We start from the raw sequence: 23,806 nt of genomic DNA on the forward strand, positions 1-23,806 counted from the left end.
CTGTTATGAATACTACATGAGTCCGAATGTGGAGACTTTTAGGGTCAATACCCAGTGTCGCTAACGGAAACTCTGCAAAGCTATTAGTACTGAAAAAAAAACAGGTTTTTGAGAAAAACCTCATATTTTTGGCATTATTAGGGACATTGAACTTCGGTAAATTTACCCTGATGTGTATAAAATACCTATTTGTCGCATTCTATTTGAACGGATGTTTTTACATGACCATGCTCAAACATAAGAGCCTTGGGTTACGAGTAAGGTTCTTGACAAGTACTAGTTCCTTACCTTAATTCGTCTGGATAGCGCTCGCTTCCTCCACGGCCTCTGTACAATGAGGTGGACGGGGAAGGTGAGGATGTCGAAGACCAGCGCTACTGCGCGGATGGTCTTCAGTACTGCCGACACCCACCATGACTCCGGCCTGGGGATAAAACGAAAAATCTTATTATTTCACTGTTTTTTATTTAAAAAAAAACATGATTGTCTATCTATATAATGTTCTTCTTCAGGATACATAGGCTTACATTTCGTGCAAATATTATTTTTAAGGCCTGTCCCATTAGAAGCCTGAATAGGCAAAATAACGCCTTAAGTAAACTTTGTGCATGAGTTCCTGCAAACAGCGAACTCAACGCAAGTCTCATAACTACTAACCCAAAGAAAAACTGTACAATGTTGCAGAAATTTTTAAATTCATACAAGTTATCCAGTTACCTTTGCTATCATAAAACTTTTAAACTAAGTGCTTGTTATTACAGAAGCTAACTTGAAAAGTACAGCTACAAGCTACACTGTTGCATGATATTGTAGCCGACAGATAATTTTCCAAGACCTAGCACAGTTCACTTAGTACACGACCTAGATCGATTTATCATTGCAAGTGTTGCTGTATTTTTCCTAAAGACCTTTATCATAAGGAAACTACATACTATCATACATACATACCAGAATTCTTCCATTCATCAAGACTCAAGCAGACGGATCATCATTTGAGAACGTATATATTTAGACTAGGGATTTTATTTCTTGTTAAATAAGTGACATTAATCGACCTGTCTCCACAAACGTGACTGTCACTTATATAATATAATATAACGTACGGAGTTTATGTTATGTTTGTGTCATTAGTGCGAAACGTACGACAACATTATCTAGATAAGGCTCAAGGTATGTAAAGGTTCAAGGCGTTCATGTGAGCTATGATCGCCTTGGTTTTTATCTAAGCACTGTCGTATCGAAGTTACTAACTGAACATTTGGTACATATTTATATCACTTACTGAAACCATCCCTTAAATATTAGCTGTCAAAGAATAACATGATTTGCCCTACTGGGAAATAAGAAATTTGTTCTAGACTGGGGTCTTAGGTCATGTCGCAGTAAATTTCTTCATCTAGTCCTACCGCATTCGCCTTGAGCTATATTATATTTGTGCTACACTACTCTAGCGTCTGCATCTTGTAACGACCCTGCATTTTTAAGTAATGAAACTTAGTATGCCTAAGCGTATAAGCTACACTAAATGAAGGAAGTTTATCAAATTACCGTTTCATTTTCGCACTCTAAAACCACTACGACTACATAAAACCAAAAATTTTTGATCCTACGTGCAACTGTGAAGCTTAGCAGTTCAGGTTAAAGTTGGTTATCCGCCTGAGCACGAATGACAGTAATTTTAAGGTCAATTGCGCTAAGAGCCCGTCGTTTACCATAAAAAGTAACATGTGCAAGGAACAAGCCATGCCTTTTATAGCCGTTGCACAGACGCCCCTTTAAGCTAAAAACTGTTAGTGGAGATTTTGACTGGTAGCATTTCATTCATTCAATTTACGAGGGTTTGGGAATCCAAAATGTCAAATAAATCAACCGGAGCTCGATGAATTGTGACATTAATGAATTTTTAATTGAAAGAGATGATGTGATCGATATTTTTTAAACGCCAGAAAGGTCATAAATACAATCGTTAAACATACTCGTACTTCCAATGCGCGTAGGTTTTACTGAAAGCCTCGTGTAAGTCCTAGCGTGGGAGTCTGCTAGAACGTGGAAATTAAATCCGCTTATACACTCTTTTGCAAAAAAAACGGGCACCTATGCGAAATCTTAGTTTTAAGGACTTCACGTGTATTTCAAAGGGTTTTAATGATTGTAGTATGTTTCTAGCATCAAAAGAGTTAGCCGAGCATGCGTGAGAGTGTATTCTGAATTTGAATTTTGTACAATTCCTAAGAAATTGGTTAAACCTTGTTTTGGACTAATTGCTGGCAGAAAGTTCGTCGGTGTTTTGAAAAGTTTTTGAAGTGATTTTCAGGAAAATGATAATGCAGTTTTAATTTATGATTAATGAACTTTTTTGTTAGATCAAAACATTTTTGAAAAACTATGCGTATTTGATAAAATTTTCACTTGCTCTAAATGGGCTATACTGATGATTGATGGCAATGTTAAGAGTTTCGGTATTTTAGTGCAAAGCGTTCTATTGTTTAGATATTGTACCCACGTGTTTTGAAATATCGCATTTTCATAAATAAACACTATTTAGAAGAGTATCAGTACCTTTGGCTGCGACAAAACCAATTTAAAGTAAGCAGTGCCCATCACAACGCGTCCCCTATCGGACTTTGACATTTTTAAGAGTCTTGAAATTCTACAAAATACAGAAAATAGCGCATAGATTGTGAGCACGAGGTCTTAAGGTCTCGTAATCACTGATTTTTAAACAACCTCGTCTCTTGGGAAACTCCGTAGACCTCTGAAGATCTATGAGTCTGAGCGTTCAAATAGCGTGTTTTCATCCCACGAACATTTTATTAAATAAACTTGCCTACACCGAGATTTTCTGGCATCTGCAGCACTTTCCTGCTTAAATCATAACAATAATTGGCTATCTGCATATTTCTTAAGAAACATACGTTTGGCCAATAATTTTGAATTCTTGACTCCCTTTCAGCTAAATCGTCGTTTAGTAACCCGATACCTATGGAGTTATCGAGAGCTTCAGCGAGGCAATCATTTGACTTTTTAGATAGCTTTAACCCTCCTCATCATTTTTCATGTGGTTAATTTTAACATTTATCACAAAATTTGGTATTTTTTAAATGTCAAAGTCCGATAGGAGACGGGTTGTGATGGGCACTGCTTACTTTAAATTGGTTTTGTCGCAGCCAAAGGTACTGATACCCTTCTAAATAGTGTTTATTTATGAAAATGCGATATTTCAAAACACGTGGGTACAATATCTAAACAATAGAACGCTTTGCACTAAAATACCGAAACTCTTAACATTGCCATCAATCATCAGTATAGCCCCTTTAGAGCAAGTGAAAATTTTATCAAATACGCATAGTTTTTCTAAAATGTTTTGATCTAACAAAAACGTACATTAATCATAAATTAAAACTGCATTATCATTTTCCTGAAAATCACTTCAAAAACTTTTCAAAACACCGACGAACTTTCTGCCAGCAATTAGTCCAAAACAAGGCTTAACCAATTTCTTAGCAATTGTACAAAATTCAAATTTAGAATACACTCTCACGCATGCTCGGCTAACTCTTTTGATGATAGAAACATACAACAATCATTAAAACCCTTTGAAATACACGTAAAGTCCTTAAAACTAAAATTTCGCATAGGTGCCCGTTTTTTTTGCAAAAGAGTTTATTTATATTCGAGTTTATATTTCATCTGCTGTATCCACTACTAGGTCTATTGTTCAACCATGACTGGAAAATTCTAATCATTGTGAAATTATAGTGCGGTAGCTAATTAATGATAGCCTATTTAAGCATCTGCTTTCCTTTAAATAAGAGTTCTTGAGTAGATCCTGATCTAGTTAGTGTTTCTTGGAACAACGAAAGATGATGACTGATTTTATTTATGAGAAAAGAATGTCTGTCTAATCTCTAACATTCAGATAAAATATTCAGTTACATCGTTGAAATATTCGTTCAAATTGAATCTCACTTTTCAAAGGCCGTCTGTCAATTAGAGTTGTCTTTGTCTCTATTATGAAAGAATCAATCCTGAATACAGCGATGAAAAAAACGTAGGTATAAATCTAGTATAGAACTATTGGTTTCTCTCTGTAAAACTCAATTTAACTTTCATTTGTTTTACAAATGCATCTCAATCAGACAAAGGCAAAGTTTCCTCTCGATACGAGGTCAGTGTCAGGGGGCGGATGCATCTAGGGCCGGCCGGGCGCGCGGCCATGACCTGCGCCGCGCATGCGCCGATACACCCCCGGGTGCATCCTACATACACACATATACTAACAGCCACCTACTGAATATGTAAGCGCATGCCTGTTGCAAGTTGCGAGCTTAATTACTCTCTGGAAACGACGGTGAGAGTTTTAAGGTAAATGGGAGCGGTAATGTGGCGTTGATATTTCCCAGGAGACATTTTAGTAGTTATCATGTTATAATAGTAGCCTACGAACACATTTTTGGAGACAAAGACGAGTCTGTCTAGTCGTTAATTCAGATTCTTCAATGACACTCCAGTATAAAGAGATTTAGGTTGGTTCTCAATAACAAAGAGTTTTGAATGACATTTAGAAGACGCCCACGTCTCGCCCAGTTTAGCAGCCTAGATTTTTAGTCTGGGGCAAAAACTATTTAGACCGTTGGTACGTTAATCAGAATATAAACTTAGTTTCCAATGACGCTCAAACGCAATTACATCACGGTTCTTTGCATCACCAATAAAAACTCGATCTTTGTCCAAAAACTACAGAATATTGTTTATAAAGACATCTAATACATCGACCTTGAGAGCTTCTCTGAAATACGTGTATTGTTCATGTTCAACCCTTTTGGAACATAATCTCTGTGCCAATTCTATCAAACCTCTCAAATCAAGGTCAGAAAATTCGCAGGTAAGACAGAAACGGGTCAGAATGTTGTTTTACCTGCTCTTGAGACACAAAAAACCCTATATAATGCCGTAGGTATCTTGTATTCAGATCTTATAAGAGCCTAGCCAGACCCTCTTAATGTGAAGTTGAAGGGTCCGCTTTTTTAGAACACTTCTTTCAGGACTCTTGGGTATTTATTAAGACTTAGAGGTCCTTATGAGTTTAGTGATGTGAAGAGTTGGACTCCTTTGAGTGGTTGAATCCCATTTTAAGTAATACTCGAATCTCGAACTAGTTACATATCGTAGTACCTGTGCATTTACTAGATTAGTCCATGCAAAACAGACTCGGAACTACCCTATAACTTATGAAGTAGTCATAACAAGTGACGTATGTAAACATTGGTTGTATGTACTGCGTTATGAGGGCAACAGTGCGGTGTCACCTTGCTACTATACTTAAATAATATCTGTAGGAAACTGACGTCTTGTCTGTAACCACCAGCCCCTGGGCCGTTATCGTAAAATCTTGTACAACATTGAAATGACCACAAATGCAACATCGTGGCTCCGGACAAGAATTTTATACTGTTGTAAAAGTTTTCTTTAATAAAACTTATATGTTGTGTTGTTAGTTACTTTGTGTGGTAGCTCAGAGAAGTACTAAAGGGACACCATGTTGCAATTCTTGATGAATTTAAGAGACAGCCAGAGATATACGTATTGCACAGATTCTATCAGGAAGCTCATACAAAGAAAGTGCCATTAAACAACATAAACAAAACCTAGCAGATTGAAAAAGTCTAGATAAAGAGCTATTTTCGCATGATAAGGTCCCCCCATTAGTGATTACTCAACGGACACACATGCGAAAAGGTGGCGCGAGCGCACACGTCATATTTCAACCAATCACAGAAGGATGCGTGGAATTATAACTAGTCTTTACTAGGTTGCTTTTTTAGCTGCAATTACTTTGACTAATGTAGGTACTTCTTGGATTGAATTAGGAGTCATGTATAGAATTGAAACAACTAGACGCCGCAATATTTTGATGATGATTGTTAGGTTAGATGGTTTTTGTTTACACTGATAAGTATAAACTACAACGCATCATTACATTTCTGAATAATTGTATATCAAATTGAGATAATTAATTGTCAAAATCTCACTGAATACTAAGAAGATAATGTTGCAAGAGCCTTGGACTTTGTATGTTATTGTGTACTTTGGATCTTTATGATAATGAATTTCATCGTAATTTTGCTGTGTTTGTAGGTACTAGACAGAAATATGTATATCCTTACAAAACCTACCGTAAACTTACTAAAAACATCACATCATGCAATGAAGTCTTTTTATACCCTAGGGTTTACCCTAGGGTATAAAAATACTGCTGGGTCAAGTCCCTCTCTGAGGGCACATAGATATGTAATGGTTGCTAGAACATTCCTTGCGTCAGCTCAGCTGTCAGCAGGAATCGTACACGGTACAAGGAACAACACAGCATGGCGAATCGCGTTGCATGTGCAATGTAAGACCCGTTATGTATGAATCACTTTTTTGCGATGTGAGCTGCTTGCTCAACACATTTGTATGAAGTACTTCTTCGCCAAAATAAAGTATGCAATCTCGTGCCACACGATGATATTTGTTATGCAAATTCGTAGAACATTATGGTCGAACACATCCATTTCTGGAGATGAGGCTGGTAATTCAATTATGACTTGATAAGTCGGTACAAATCAAAGGACTTTAAAATAATTCGGTTTTGTGTGGGATAGTAAAGGAAGCCGATTCCGATTGAAGGTAAACCCTTCAATACTGGGGAAACGTATGTTTTTCCACTCATAATATAAGTAATCGCAATTACGCATTCAGTTTTCATGCCTACATTAGCATGCGAATTTAAGACCTAATTAATAGCTTCCAGTTTCCATGAGTCATTAAAATAAATTAAATGATGTCTACGTTTCTACGATATCTGAATAAATAATAGTACATTTCGGCTTTAAAGTTAATCGTACATGTGACCAGTTACCTCACAGTCGAAGTCCAGAGATTAGATATTAGCATGTAGGTTACGAATGATTTGTGTAGTTTTACTATTAATAAAGCAATTAACACTTTTGACATGTTTACACTTCATATTAGAGACAAACGGATGGGATAAACTTGTGAGAATTTTAAAATTGTCTTTATTTAATTTAAGTTGAACATGAAACAAATAAGGTCACGGAAATAATAATTTTGTAATGTCACTGGTCCTCCATTATTACTCGTTTTAAACGAAGCCTGACATTGTAGCTTCCTGTAATTAGATACCGTGGCCTTAGTGCCTTGCGTTACTAGGTCGCAAAATGAAACTACCAACTTACGACCATCTTAAAAATTCGTAATGAAAACTATTTTTTATGTCATCGAAATTGAAAATACATGCTGGACATTTTATGGTCGGAAAAGAACATTAGGAAAATATAAGAAAATAACAACACTCATTAGTCACAAAATGCTTCGAACAAGACATCGTTTAGAAAAATCCGTTAGTTGATAACGGAATAATGACGACACAAACTACAAAGGCAGTTTTACCCAACCTGTTCCACTATAATCAGTTAAAATAAGCAAAGGCTGACACAATAACATGGCATAATAGCAGTTAATTCAACTCTCATAGTTTAGCAGACAGCGAACCTTGACTGGCTCGCCTTGGCACTGTAATCTGCGCTTGCGCCCCACTTGCGAAGAAGCACAGATTAACAAAAAAAGAAATTGCGCGCTATTCTTATTTTTTTTCATTTATTTATAATCGTTTCTATGAAATAATAAATTGGCGTGTGAAACTAGTATTGGATTTTTTCTGGTCAGCTAGTGCGTAAAACTGACTTATTGACGTAATAGACAAGCCTTTAAAGACGCAACAGACTAAACCAGTTTTTTTTTTGCGATTTTTTAGTTTTTTAGCATTAGGCTATTGGTTGTTTAGCTCCGCAAATTATTTTTAGAGTGCCTGGACTTTGCACCTAGGTTATTTAAAGACGTTTAATCTGTATTACAAACAACTTAAACCTGAATTGGGAAATTAGGGTGTAGATGTTATCTACCTACACAGCTCTGCCAAATAACCCTTCGGGGTAGTTTCAGTTATGTAATAACGTAGTTTCATGCAAAAAAATGTCTGGAGCTTGGAGCCAATTAGTAGATATTCCAACGAGTAGGTATAATGAGAATAAATTAATTGGAATGACAATTGTAATGAAGACGGCAGTATATTGTCAGGTTATCTAAAGGTCGGTAGTTCAGTCCAATCTTGTTGGACTCTGGTGCACATACTGCTACTTTTTAAAGATTTAATGACCTAGATTGTTATTAAAGTATTATTTTGCCTATTTTTTAAATCTGAAAGTTCACAGTCTTTTACCAATGCAAACTAACATTGTTTATAAATGAACCAGGGTTCTAATTCGGAGGCATTCGAATCGATGGAGAATACTAGTGTAATGATTCAACTACGGATGGCACTCCTTCAATTACATTTTAATATTTTTATCACGAATGTCTTATTAAAAATGATAACAATCGCTAGGTGGATACAATAATCAGTTGATTACTTATTTAGGTACAGATTACAGCCGTGGAAATTTCTTCACGTCCGGATCGGCGCCTGTTGGTGTACCTATTGTACTTACTAATGACACAGTTCTTTAGATAAAATACTGGCTCAATTAGATTATTATTTTATCTTATGAACTAATTACTATGACTCCTTCATAAGCGTATCATAAGATAAAGTATTCGATAGTCGTCTACAAAGACCCGGGCTTATTGAGATAACAAAGAAAAAACAAACAGGCAACACAATTTTCCTAATGAAGGAATATAACACCAGCAATTTTGGAAGTGTTCCAAAAGACATACTCTCCCTAGTTGGGTAATGTAAAACATGAACAATTTTAAAGTTATCATCACTAATGCATGTCACATAGTCAATTAATTTTGTCCACATGATTATCCAATTAATATTCCGTTAGAAACAAATTTAATATCACGTAGTAATTTACCTACTTGTTGGACATTGATAAAGTGTCTAGACTAAGTTAAGCTGATCTAACTTGCTATCTATTGGAGATAAACATCATTATCATGCTTTATTTGACGCTGTGTGAATGTGATGGTGAAACTTATGAAGTTGATGTAAATGATGTGGTTTGTAAAAATCGGGAATATCTTTAGTGATTTAGGACAGAGAAAAATTAACACAATTACATAGATAAAATAACGATAAGTACTGTAGGTAGACAGAAAAGTTCGGCCTTCATTTTCCATAAACGTAAACAAGTATTGTATTTATTTACGTAACATTATGATGGTGATAGTTAATTAAATTACTTCCTTCTTGAGGATTCCGAGCACTCAAATTGTAATCTGCTTATGTCAAAGCGTCCTTTGACATGCCATAGATTAAGCCATTAATAAGTAACTCCCACAAGTTAAATAAAACTGATACGTTCCTGAAAATAAAATCCGGAATTCTGATTATTGCTTGCTAACTTCACATAAGTTTTAAGTAGCTAATACAAGCAATAGAATTTCGAAAATTTTATATAGTTTAGAGAGCTGAGACATTTCGACCTAAATGTTCAGTAACATCAACAAACCAAGCTTTCTTACTAACACTGGTTTTTTCATCAGATTTGACCTAATATGTAGGTACTTAGCTATTAGGGGCAAGTTATGTAGTAATTAAGTCAATTGTTACCTTAAAGAAAACTACCCCGAACATAGTCCTCTTAGGAGACATTCCTATATCTACAAAAACAGTTCATGAATTTCGACTGTGACAATAGATTTGTTGCAGTGTGCAGAGCAAAATAACAAATCTTATAACAAAAGACGAGAGTAGAAGACATCTGTGTCATATCTACCTGGGCTGCGCAAAAACTAAACCAAATCAAAGTTCAAGGCGACTTATCACTTCCTGAACCAATAGCATAAAAACTAAGTACCTAAGTACATAAACGGCACGTGTAAATATTATGTCCGAAGCTGTGGTGTAACGAAGTTGTACAGCCAAGTTTAGATAGCCAACAAGGATGACGGTGAGGCAGGACCGTCCGAGGTGAAAGTTAGTGCTAAATGGATACCGGTTTGGCTTTGTTTCTGGGGCTGGTTAAGCGAGTGATAAATGTAGGTTTTTCAATGGCGAAACCATATATCATAGATGCAATAAGTGCTTTCTTTGTGTGGTTTTATGAGGTAAAGATAGTGTACTCGATTGAAAATGGAAAACCAATACAAGAAGAATGGATGAGGTATAGAGAAATGAGGTTATAATATACTTAGTGAGCCACACTAAGTCTAGGTTTTGTGAGATTATAATGTTGTATTGTATTATCTCAACTTCATGCTTATTGATACTCATTTAATACGCTAAGGTTATTTGCATTTATATTTACTCACGTGCAATATTTTTTAAAGGTCGAGAAAATCTCATTTCATGCTTACTGTATAAAGCAAGCGTTAAGCCAGTAAGAGCCAATAATCGTTTTAATCTGTTAACTTTGCTAAATACTTTTACGACATCTGATAATTTCTGTTGGTAGTCAAGTAAATGATGATTATTGTCAGATTTTGTGATAACATTACATTTGTTATCATATAGATTTTAAAAAATAAGTATAATTCAAAGAAAGAGGTAAAAAGTTAAGGATTATAGTTATCTTCAGAAAAAATACGATAAGGCACCTGATGAAATATTATGTAGTTAGGTAGGATTTAGCTCAAGGTGTAAAATTGCATAAGGCAGGGCTGATTCACGAAACAATGATAATTCACTTAAAATTACTTAATAAGTAAATATACTTACAATAAATGTAAACCGCAATAAGTAAATGTCTAATGAAAAAATATAATTTTGTTAAAAACAGCATTTTCACTTGAACAAATTCTGTCCTTAGGCCACCATGCACTGATTGTACTACATACGTAACAAATTACCATCGCGTGGAGTCAGTAGTCACGCGATGCGCGTGAGTCGCTAAAAATACCGCGTTCACAGGGTAGCAAGGATGCACTAAGTTATTGTGCCAGTATTAAACCTGTTCCACTGATGCATTCTCCTGCAGTTAGGCAAACTAGTTTCTATAACTACATTTAAATACTGTTCTCGTTACCTAGTGGCTGATTTTATGGACACTTATGATGTTTTACGCTTTGCTAACACAATCTGTTTCCTTGAACTTTGATCGCTGATTTTTTATGATTATAAAAACAAGCCATATTTTCAGAATATGTAACAAAAAATTTACAACTGCAAGATTTAGAATATAAAACCATTAAAATAAACTCAATTTCCTAAATAATGTTTCCTATGCTTCCAGACTGATTATAAAATTAATGCGGTAATTATTTTTTTACGCACTTGAAATCTCCACTTTTCCAGAATATTTTTTTCACAAGACAGATGAGCTGCTTATTATAAATACAACTTTCCACACGAATACTGCAAAAGGGAACACACCACTAGTAACAAAAGAACATAAAACAGAAACTACTCACTGCCTACTATCTGGCATTCCCATTTTGTGTCACAATTTCCAATTTCACAAAGCACAAGAACTTGCAACGACAGACTGCGGTCAACTAAGTCAGGATTACGACCGATAAACCTTATATGCAGGAATTATCAAGCAATACTATTAATAAGGGTGATAAGTTATCTGATAATAGGAATAATGTGAGACGGATGTGTTGCGACAGTGTTTGTCGATGTCCAAGACGATAGCGGTCTGGTCGGGGACACTTGACCAAAGATCAACAGCTCTAGTGGCTAGCCTGGTTATGTAATCAACTCATGTTACTAGATTATAAAGCATACACAGTGTATTGCTACGAAACTGCATCGGGATTTGGCGCTTACAACAAATGTTGCAAAACTGCATTTTCAGAATTAAACTTCCAAAGATTTCGGGAGTTTCAGCAGCCAAAACAGCCTCCAAAATACATATCCTAAACTATAATTTGCCCCCATCGAGAAAATTATCATGAACACCATAAATAGGTATAGCACAAAATTGATCATGATGAGATAGAAATAACATGTGGTCGTAAATTACTGGCTGAGAAAATAGCAATAATTGTGTATGATAAGCACAAATATCTATCAATGACACATTACTATTCATAGATCACATGGACGAGCAGATAACATAAACGCAAGTCAATGCTGATAGTGTAAATTGCCTTTTTAGCGAGTGTCTTTTGGTTTGCCATAATTATCATCTTAATTTATTTAATGCTTTAGTTATTATAAAAGCAACATTTTGTTTTTGAAACCATTATTAGACAGAAGGAATGAAAATCTTAATTGAGGATGCCAATGAAATCGCAGACAATAGTTTTAATAACATTATCAAATAACATTCAAGCGACGCGTGACAATTGATCCTGCAGTGACTCATAGGATCAAATTCCAAAAAAAAACTTTACATTATCTTGGTTATAATTAGGTGACTCCGTACTGATTACACCATGTCACTAATCCTGCAATCTTTTAATTAATAGTTCGAAAGTCATCATACAGATATTGACTAATTATTTCCTTTACATTTGCCCAACGAGTGGTGGATAGTGTATGTTTATTCATCGTAATATCGTAATTCATGTTGACTATTTGAAGGTTGCTAACATTATCTGGTCTAGTTTGTTAATCGAATTTACTTAAAAACACAATTCGTATTAACAAATATGAAACGATATTTCAAAACAAGTAATTTGCAACTCCTCGAGCAAATGCGCAAGTCTTCCGTACATCAGGAAACTATTTGTTATTTGTACTATTTGTGAAGAAGCTGCCAAAAGATTAATGGGGGTGCCCCAAAGCCTGCTTCTATTCATCAGGTTTTTGTTTTTTTACGATTTATGTGCATTAAAACCATGACCCCATTTTGTCTGAAAGCCTTGCGAAATAAATCTTTTCTCCATTATAACGCGTTGCAGTAACTAGACTAGCTAGTAGTAGACCATGACCCTCATGAGGACATTGAGACTACAAATCTAGACATAGCTCCAACGAAACAGATTTATCACGCGAGGCCAATTGATTCTGCAGCGTTCCTGGAACGAGCCACGTGTTGATATGTGCACTTACAAAGAAGGAAGCGACTAGAGAGTAAGGCTAATTTATATACCATATTTACATACCGTTTAGGGGAGGCCATTTCTTTCTTTAATATTATTTTCAATTTAAAAGGAAAAGTGAGTACTTATTACAACAGTGCATTGTTATTCCTAGACGTCTAGTTAAAAATATATTACCTTGACGAGATAGGACGGAGTATCAAAGGAAATGTGTACCTCGTGTGTTCATAAGTTTTGAGACAAACTTTTTACTTATAAAAATAAAAAAAGAGTTACTGGCTGCTGTATATTTCTTTTTCTAATTTTGAATTTGGAATGTCTAATTTTGAATTTTGCATTTGGAATATTATTTTATTTAATTTTTCTCGTAATGGAGGGAACAAAAGAATTACGTGCGACCGTCATTTCACTATTTAAGGTGGGAAGAAAACCTATGGACATTTTCCGAGAGCTGGAAAGTTTTGGTGTGAGCCGTAACTTCGTGTATTACACTATTAAACGATACAAGGAGACAAGTTCTTTACAAGATCGGCAAAGAAGTGGTCGTCCACGCTCTGTGAGGACGCCTGCGAACATTGAAATCATCCGAGTGCGACTTCGCCGAAATCCATGTCGCACTCAGAAGAAACTCGCTCTGCAGACCAATATTTCGCGCGTTTCAGTCAAAAGAGTACTGAAATATGATCTCAAGGTTAAGGCGTATAGCCGTAGGAAAGTACACTGTTTAAACGATCGCCTTCGTCAATTGCGACGCGAACGTTGTCCAGTACTGCTTAGGAGACACGATGCGAGGAAGATACTCTTCACCGACGAGAAAATCTTTACCGTCGAAGAAAAGTTCAACCGACAAAACAATAAAGTGTATGCCAAAAGCAGCCAGGATGTCCCAGCTTCAGCACGGAATGTCTCGCGTACTCATCATCCGGCTAGTGTCATGCTATGGTGGGGAGTTTCGTACGAAGGTGTCACTCAGCTTCATTTCTGCCAACAAGGCGTCAAGGTGAAAGCCAAAAATTATCAAAGCGACATTCTAGAGACTGTTGTGAAACCCCTGCCTAATACCCTATTCCATCACAAGAATTGGGTTTTCCAGCAAGACTCGGCGGCATCCCATAAGGCTAAAACCACCCAAGCTTGGTTGAGGGAAAATGTGCCGGCCTTCATTGCGGCGTATGAATGGTTCTCTTCCAGCCCCGACCTCAACCCGCTGGATTATTCTCTATGGACCGAATTAGAGCTCAGAGCCTGCCGAAAGTCCCACCCAAACTTGGAGTCACTTAAGCGAGCTCTTGTCCGAGAAGCGAAGCTAATTCCGCTGGAAAAGATTCGTGCCGCCATTGATGACTGGCCAAATCGTCTAAGGGCATGTATTAAAAACAGGGGTGGTAATTTTGAATAATAATTATATTTAATTTTTACTTACTATCTACTTCATGATTACTATTTTTTTTATAAATGTAAGTTTATTATTTAAAAAGATATGCAACTTTTATTTCGTCTCAAAACTTATGAACACACGAGGTAGAAAGAGATATTAGCAATTTCCTCCAGTATAAGGACCTTCCGGTCGATATGATGAACAAAGGAGAATTCACCGGTGATCGAAGTACATTTATTTACACAAAGTTTAGTCAAGTATATATGGAGATCAATTTCGCAGTTTAACGAAAATTATTAAAAGAATGTTGGCAGGTTTGGTCTAAGGAAAATTGGAATAAGATTTTTGGCGCGACGCAAAGGACCAAAGAGTGTCCTCATAAGTTCGGGGAAACGAACGACTGGTTTGGAAAAGACTTTTACATGTTGACGTTGAGGGTGAGGGTCCAGTACCCTGGAGTTTGAGATCAACATTAAGCTATGAACAACATCTTTCATGAGTTCGCTTACGTACGTGTAAATATTTCAATGAGCGTTTTCTACAACACTATCGCTACTCCGTCCGATGCGTAGTACAAATACTACTGTTGATCAGATCTTATTATCTGCCAAGGATTATCTGCGGTCAAAGACCCAGTTACTGAGACCATTATCAATAATGTTACCATTGTTTGCTAAAACAATAGAAGTGCAATTATAAACAAACACCTAAATGTTCCATAGAAAACTGGACTTTGAGTCTACATGGCGTTTGATACAAAAAGAAAGCATTTCAATGCCAAATGAACATAAAGATTTGTTGATCGTCATTTGAATAACAGACGGAAATACACGTGAGTGCAGAAAAAACCTTCACAACGAAAATAAAAGTGGTATCTACTGGAAGTAAAGTCTAGCCGCCTCTGGCAGTAAGCCAGCGCCGTTAATATGTAAGATAGTGTAAATCTTAGTGCAAGCTGCAAGATTAGCGGAGAGTTGTAAAAACAAAGAATAACTACTGAACTAGTTTCTTTTTATGTCACTTCATACGTAACGTAAACAATGAGTCCAATCTCCGAAGAAAGAGTTATAGCCGTGATTGTAGAATTTAAATCAACACACAATTCCTCCATATTTACGGACATCTGAGTACTTGGAGGATATTTAGCTATGTATTAAATATCGCAGTGACCAATCAGTTGCCCTCAGCAATATAATAACGGCAGTATTTCCTAACGACCGGTTATTGCAGCGATCGAAACTGAAATAGGAGACCATTTTTGAGCAAGGAAACTGGCTGATATCATGTCGTAAATTATCGATGATGCTGAATGGACCTTCAAATATTTTGCAATGTATCGAACATGCTGTTTTCGTGGTTAGTCCCTGATCCAAGACCATTGAGAACTAATCTTAGTAACTATGTTACTGGGTTTGGCTTTGGGAAGGTCAGTTATTGGATCGCTTCATATAAAACATTGGTACTAAGTAACCTTCGATTAGCCTGAAGAACTACTCTAAAGATAGAACAAGGCTCATCGTGTTCAATGAGAAGTAGGAACCGCAATTAATGTAATCTTAAAATATGTACCGTCAGTTTCCATGAATCTGAAAATGCTACGATATTAAATTAGCTTCCGTGGATTTTATTTCCGCCGTCTCGGAAACAGCGGAACGGACCTTGTCAATTGGTCTGGCAATTAAGTTTCGTTCGTCTCGCCTAGGTTTTGAACAAAAGCTCTCAATATACAAGCCATATATTTTTCCAACGCACTTCTGAGCCTTTGTTATAAGATGAAAAATGCTTCAAATAAATGCATGCAGTAAAGACAAAAATATAGTGTAAATTGCGTTTACGAGACTTTCACCAGCAGTAAACTGGCATTTTTTAGCATGGAATACATAAGCTAGATCTAGTTCATGTCGATTTGAAATAAGAGAATGGCCTATGATGCTATTAATTCAGCATTACTTTCACATTGAAAGAGCAGCTAACATATCCAATTCCGGATCTGGGTTGTGGTCTCCAATTAATGATTTGGATGTATTAAAATAGGATAATCCACCGACTACTTGTAAGTGTAGTCATATGAATAACACGACCGATAAGCCGGCCTTGACGGAACACGCTAAATTGTACAATGCCCTCGTGATAATTATTGTAATTATACTTTTTGTGGCAGTTTTACGATTGATTAATTATGTAACTACGTCTAATTGGTGTAAATATTATCCCACCCAAAACAAAAATGTGAAAGACTGCCAAGTTCGATAAAATGGGAATGCTTCGCCTATAAAAGAAGTGAGATCTGAATAAGTACCAAGTTCCATACACATACCTCAGTTAAAAATAGTTACTTTTTAATGATGTCACTTGGCAAGTTTTCACACACCTTGTTATAAACCTACTAAACGCAATGAATCAAGTATTTAATTTTCTATTAAAACTTGCCACCACCCCCCGCTAGATACTGGTATGTGCCTATCCTTTCCATACAACCGTGTTGGATTCTCACACTTGTATCAGGGCTTATAACCTACTCATAAGTGTAATAAATAAATGTAAACTTACGTCTCATTCTCGTCTATAAACATTTCTGTGTGCTTCGACCTGAAACAAAAGCAATTAATAAATGAAAACAATCAATACAATATCACCACTTAACATCTACAAAGGATTATGTAACAAACAGGAGTATCAATTCATAATATATCGAGAGTGCAATCGCAAATACTCGGATTTCCAATCATCCTCCGAGCCTTTTCCCGAACTATGTTGGGGTCGGCTTCCAGTCTAACCGGATTCAGCTGAGTACCAGTGCTTTACAAGAAGCGACTGCCTATCTGACCTCCTCAACCCAGTTACCCGGGCAACCCGATACCCCTTGGTTAGACTGGTGTCAGACTTACTGGCTTCTGACTACCCGTAACGACTGCCAAGGATGTTCAATGACAGCCGGGACCTACAGTTTAACGTGCCATCCGAAACACAGCCAATGGTGTCTAAGATATACTTAGAAAGTACATACAAACTTAGAAAAGTTGCATTGGTACTTGCCTGACCTGGAATCGAACCCGCGCCCTCATACTCGAGAGGTTGGTTCTTTGCCCACTAGGCCACCACGACTTCGACGATACTCGGATTTCCAATAGCGCCGTTAAATCGATGCAATCTGTTTGCGTTATTATATGAATCGAGTATACTATTGATATTAATGCGATATCGATTCTGAACTAGCTAAGTCATCTTTTAACTAGTAAGTGTGATATAAAAGGTTTTATATAAGATGTAGGGATTATACCTAATTAGATGTTTCACAATTACTTTTGATAACTCCAATGACTCATTAATTAATAATGAATGACATAGCTAAATTAATTTTGGTGTCATGATCCAATTTCTAGAATAATTTCATAGCAACTATTATTAGAGTATCATTTCGAACTGATAAGAAATAACAAGAATTTACTTGAACATTGAGATTCTTTACACATTCATGATTCCTTAAAAAATAAGCGATCCAAAAGAACAGAAACTAATAACTGGAGCAAGCTAACAGTATACATGGAACTTTGACATTCAAGCTCAACGTAAAATAACACAGCGAAAATCTATTAAACTGAAAACACAAACCGAAACAGAGAACTCATCTTCAAAAACAGAAGCCAGAAACTCAATTTTGAACCGAAACATAACACAAACAAGGTTTATTTTAGTGCAAACATTGGTTGTACGTCATAGTCGAGCCCCCACGAGTTAATTTTAGCGCCGACAAACGAAATACTCCATGCAGGTCAGACTATGTATTGATGACAACAGCTATCTAGGTTTGGGAGTGAAGTTATGCTTACACATGCTTGTATGCCGTATCGTTTATCTCGGGAATTTCAGGAATTTAGTTAGTTGTGCGAATAATCCTGTAACTACAAGATTAACCTACAACAATGACCCTGAGAAAAACGATGATAGTTGCAAAGGTAAGGATAACGTCTCCGATGTCAGAGACAATGAAAGAAAACACAAACTCCGTGTTGTTGAACAAGACGACCGTGGGAAAGTAAATCCTTATTCAGATGACAGACCGTGCGAAATTGTCACGAACATGAAGACGATAAACGAATAAAAATAAATAAAAGTAATCCTTCGGTTGGAGAAGAAATAGATGATATTTGATTTAGTTTAGACCCACAACAACTTAAAGAAATTAGGCGATTACATAAGACAGTAAAGATAACAGGCGAGCTTAAAATAACTCAAATCCTCATAGTAGCAGTACTAAAAAAGAATATACCACGAATATCTTAATCCGAAGCTTAACTTGTGATAAACACATGCAGTCGTAATCTTCATCAGCTGTTTGTCAATAAAAAGCATTAACCGGTCAGAGATAAAGGTAACTAATGGCCGCAGCAATTGGGTTGCCCTTGATACACTGACCGCAACGTTCGTGTAATTAAACTATGGACTGTGACCTCATTTAGGTAGGACCTGCTTCTGGTAGTTGTGGTTAAAATTGTCAACAACGTTATCTTTACCGTTTCAAGTGCTGATTCCTAAATCTGTGGTCGATGATTATGGAGTCATCTGCATAAATATTACAACTATCAACTGTAAACTTGATAACTTCAGGATGCCTAATATAATTTCGAGTTTTCAAGTGGTTTAGAATATTATAAAGGACTACTATGAAAGTAATGATACGATGCATTTTTCCCTGTAGCGAAGTCGTATCGTTTATCGTAGTTTTTTTTACAACTACCTACTATAATTTTCCTTATGTAATTAAACATGAGGATAATTTTATTATGAGGAAAGAAATCAAATACAAAATGAGTCAGATTTATTTCCAGCAAATCTGCAAATAGAGGAATAAGCTAAATGTCAGACGAGGACTTGGACATAATGTACAAAGTTCAGTTGCAATATCATCGGGTTTGTCTGAACGGAAAATGTGCAATGGTTTCCCAGAATCATATGTTATTGCATATGTGTGAATCCATATGTAAAGTTGACAGGTGTGAAAGCAAAAATTCCCATACCTTTTCTTACAGATGTGTCAAACGTTTGTTTCATTTTTGTAATGTCAGTGCTACCTGATTGCAAAGATAAATGAAAGAATAATAACTGTTATTATCAGGTGCCTTTCCATGAATTGTGCAAAATGAACCGATCTACATAATTGGTCAGTTTTCAGAATGGTTAACTACCGGATATTGAAATGCCTCATGAAAATGGTTTCGTGGAAGGAGATGAGATTAATTATACACCCAACAGGTTATTCGATCAAAATTATAATGTAATTTTGTAATAGACTGGTATAGATTTCAGATATTTTAGAACATAATTTTGTCCACAAGTACCCCCGAGCGTTTCTATGTTTGGCGAATAAGCAATTTCACAGAATTTTGACAAGGTAAGCACAGTGTGTTCTCATTAAGAACATAATACTAGACATTTAGGACAGTCGACTGAGTTCACTAATGTAGTACCTACGTAACAGTGATGTCGCGTCGACAAATTCCGCGCAAAGCTGACAAACGCAATTACACAAGCTCGCGTCTTTTAATTAACATTTAACAATTAATGCTCACTATTTATCTTCATTATGTATCCTGTGAAGACAGACACAATTAATTCTAATAAAAAACGAAAGGTAATACGAAAACGATCTGTTTTTCCTGAAGTCCAGTCTGCCCAAAAATAGAGACTATTGCTGCATCCGAAACTGTAGAACTCAACGCGTATTCAAAAACAGTACCCTGCCCCGGGATTCGTATAAGAAAGGCTCGATACACTGTCACAAATCATCATAAACGTTATTTTAAATCAGAAGTTTACTCACGTCATTTTGCAATACAATGTGTCACGCGAGTATAGGACCCACTCAGACGGCTTGATGACACGGGCTATTCGGGCGACACACGACACGGGAATAAAGACGAGCACGTGATGGCACAGCACCACACGATCCCAATTAAACCCCAGCACACAACGCACACAAACACCACGACAAACAACCGCCAGTTAAAACTGCGGAGGATCGAAGACCTTGCGGGAAATATGTCACTGAACTGTTATGAAAGCAAGGCTATAGTTAAAATCAATATTTGCATCAGTTACAAATACTAATTTGTTTATTTTGATACGCAAAAGAATGACATGCCGCTATAGCCGACATAATAATGTTCATATTACATTTGCAATACTTTGAAATTGGATAGGTCGAATTCGTCGCATCGCCTTTTCATGTCGAATATCTGTGTGCAAGGTAGTCTGATGTGTGCACTCAGCTTAGGTTCGACGGCACACAATACGGTGCGGAGTCCAGTCGATCAATTGTAACACAGCACCAGATTTGCCAGTGACATCATGACGAATTGAAACCAAATAAAAACATGGACTTCGGACCTCGTCACGGATCACAACTGACAATTTGAACCACATACCCGTATACTTCATTCAGACGATGAATGGACGTAGTACATGTTGTACGCTTTCGATTGTTAGCTAAATTGAAATACTAATCGACGTGGACGTAATCAAAATATTTGCTACGGATATAAATGGCGTAATTTAACAAGTGTTATGTTTATATCCAAACGATGAACTGCCTTATCTGTTCAGGGAAGTTATGAATGCAAATAAAGGGTATTTAGCGTAGGCTACAGAGAAATAGACACGATGACCTGGAAAAGTTGAGTCATAGTAAATGTGAGAGTTGAACGGCATTGTCGTGTAGCTTGGAAAACCCATGAACACAGGAATTGTCTCTAGGCTGTGATTTTAGGTTTTGTAATTAGGAAAACCCCATTCGCCAGACCGAACAGACATATTTATCAGGATTTGTAATCATCAATAGGAAAATCGACAGTGTAAGACATTCCAAAACAATCGGAAGAAAACATTTTGTTAAATATTCAAGTCAATTACCATAATGAGGGAATGGCGTTGAACTTAGCTTTTGTTGTCTGTGCTATGAGTCACTTCCCGATATGTAAAGTTCTTTGATTAGCACGTAGGTGTTCGTAGCGAGTGCGAAAATATTTGGACCCTGTGTTGGACGAACAGGATGCATTTTTTGGATTGTTTTTGTGCCAGGATAAAAAATACTGTGCCAAGGTTGGCTCGAACTAAAATTTAAATCAAAATATAAATAATCTTTTTTTTTTTTTATTATTTATGTCCTGCAATCTGTCTGTCTTTCTGACTTGACATTTAGCTGGATGTTATGAATGTGGAAAGGGGCGTGCGTGTCATGCATCCAGTGATGCATACACCTGTGTTATTTACAGTAGATCTTGGGGTGCTTTTCTGTTTAATCTTTTAAAGGTTGGGCCGGTTTCCATGAGTCCTTGTGCCAGGGTGTTGGGATGCTGAGAGAGTCTCTTTTTGTATTTTTTAAGTGTTTCTAGGATCTCTTGTTTTACACTCATTATTTTCAGATCACGGTGTATTGCTTCATTGGTGATGTACCAAGGTGCGTCTGCTATCATGCGCAGGGTTTTAGATTGATATCTCTGCAGTATTTCTAAATTCGAGTTTGCGGCGGTGCCCCATAGTTGCAGTCCATATGACCATATCGGTTTAAGGATAGTCTTGTAAAGAAGTAGTTTATTTTCCAGTGTGAGTTGAGATCTCCTTCCCAGAAGCCAGAACATCTTTCTTGTTTGTAGGCTAAGAGCCTTTCTTTTTGTGAATATGTGTTTTCTCCATGTAAGTCTTTTATCCAAGTAAATGCCAAGGTAGCGAGCATGGTCAGACTGAGGTATCTGTACTCCATTGAGTTTTACGGGGGGACATTCACCATGTCTGAGGCTAAAAGAAACATTTATTGACTTGGCTTCGTTTGCCTTTATGCGCCAGTCCTTCAGCCAGCCTGATATGTCATCAAGACCTCTCTGTAACATTTCTGAAGCTCTGATAGGATCATTACTTGACGCAAGAATGGCCGTGTCATCAGCAAAAGTACCGATAAGTGATCCAGTTGGCGTTGGTAAGTCTGATGTGTAAATCAGGTAGAGGATTGGTCCCATGACGCTCCCCTGGGGTACTCCAGCGCTGGTTTGGTGTAATCCAGATATATCTTCACCATGTTTTACATAGAAATGCCGTTGGGTGAGATAGGACCTTATAAGTATGTAAAAGTTGATAGGTAACGCATTCCTGACCTTGTATAACAGTCCCTCGTGCCAGACGCGGTCAAATGCTTGTGAAATGTCGAGAAACGCTGCGGAACAGTACATTTTATTTTCAAAGCTATGGTGAATTTTTTCTACTAGTCTGTGTACCTGTTCGATGGTACTATGAGCAGCACGAAAACCGAATTGATGATCAGGTAGAAGCTTTGCTTTTTCAATTTCAGGCAACAGTCTTTTAGGAAGATGATCTCAAAGAGTTTGGATGTCACAGGCAACAGGCTAATTGGGCGATAAGACTTAACATCATCGGGGCTTTTGCCTGGTTTTAGAATAAGAATGATCTCTGCCACTTTCCATTGGGGAGGTATGAAGGCCCTTCGTAGGATAGCATTGAAGAGATAGCTTAGGAAGATAATTGCCTTGTCTGGTAGCTCCCTTAGAATTTTGGAGTAACTAGATCATAACCTGGAGCCTTGTTTTGGTTTAGCTGTCTGATGATTCCCAATATTTCCTTATGTGAAGTTTTGTTAATCGGTGGATCTAGTTGGAAAATTTGGCTTAGTTTTTCGTTGACTAGTGATGTTTTAGGGCTTGTCTCTGGATTTGGTGTGAATACTCTTTTCAAGTGTTCTGCGAATAGGTTTGCTTTTTCTGAGTCGCTCTTTGCCCAGTTTCCGGTCTCTTTTCGTAAAGGAGCTTGAAAGGGAGTCGGTCTCTTTAATTTCCTAACTACTTTCCAGAGAGAATAGTCTGTTGCAGCAGTTGCATCCAGGTTTTTGATGTGGTTTGAGATGTCTTCGTTCCTGTAGTTGTTTAACAGTTCTTTTAGTTCTGCGGTTAGTTTGTTGTAGATCTTCTTGTCTTCGGGATATCTAGTCTGCTGCCAAATCTTTCTGGCTCTTCTTTTATTTGCAACTGCTTCTTTAATTGTTCTGGGGTATCTAGCGGCCTTTTGTGTAGCATTTAGAGTAGGAGTAGCTGCCCAGGCAGATTGTTGTATGCAGTTATTAAAGTATTCAACAGCTTCTGTGATATTATCTTCTGTTCTAAGAGGAATATTAGTGTCAAGATGACTGTTCACCAGTTCTCTGAAATATTTCCAGTCGGTATGTTTATTGTGCAATCGGCAGGATGGTGTGACGAGGTGAGTTTTATATTTCAGTTCGGCTATAACAGGAGAATGGTCAGAGGAGAGCTCAAAGCAAGAGTAGCATTTAAAATAATGTGCTGGTATTCCCTTTGTTACGAAAAAGTCAACTAGGTCCGGTTTCTTTTTCTGATCAGACGGCCAATATGTTGGTTCGCCAGTTGA

The 23,806-nt window shown here is 36.9% G+C and overlaps 1 protein-coding gene across 4 annotated transcripts in view; it reads right to left on the reverse strand.

The window, feature by feature from the left end:
• Acsl (Acyl-CoA synthetase long-chain) overlaps positions 1–23,806 on the reverse strand; it is a 49,823-nt gene that overhangs the window by 8,120 nt on the left and 17,897 nt on the right. For 2 of the 4 annotated variants that reach the window (XM_064035036.1, XM_064035034.1), the window contains exons 2-3: positions 16,928–16,966; positions 289–424 (exon numbers count right to left, since the gene is read on the reverse strand). In XM_064035036.1, coding sequence (XP_063891106.1) covers positions 289–424; positions 16,928–16,950 — 159 coding nt within the window. In that variant the 5' untranslated portion in view covers positions 16,951–16,966. Of the gene's footprint in view, positions 1–288; positions 425–11,418; positions 11,565–16,927; positions 16,967–20,198; positions 20,281–23,806 lie in introns of those variants that run through there. The other 2 variants (XM_064035033.1, XM_064035035.1) reach the window with 2 other exon arrangements.

This window comes from Helicoverpa armigera, chromosome 6, assembly GCF_030705265.1.
Source record: "Helicoverpa armigera isolate CAAS_96S chromosome 6, ASM3070526v1, whole genome shotgun sequence".
Taxonomy (NCBI): Eukaryota; Metazoa; Arthropoda; class Insecta; order Lepidoptera; family Noctuidae; genus Helicoverpa; species Helicoverpa armigera.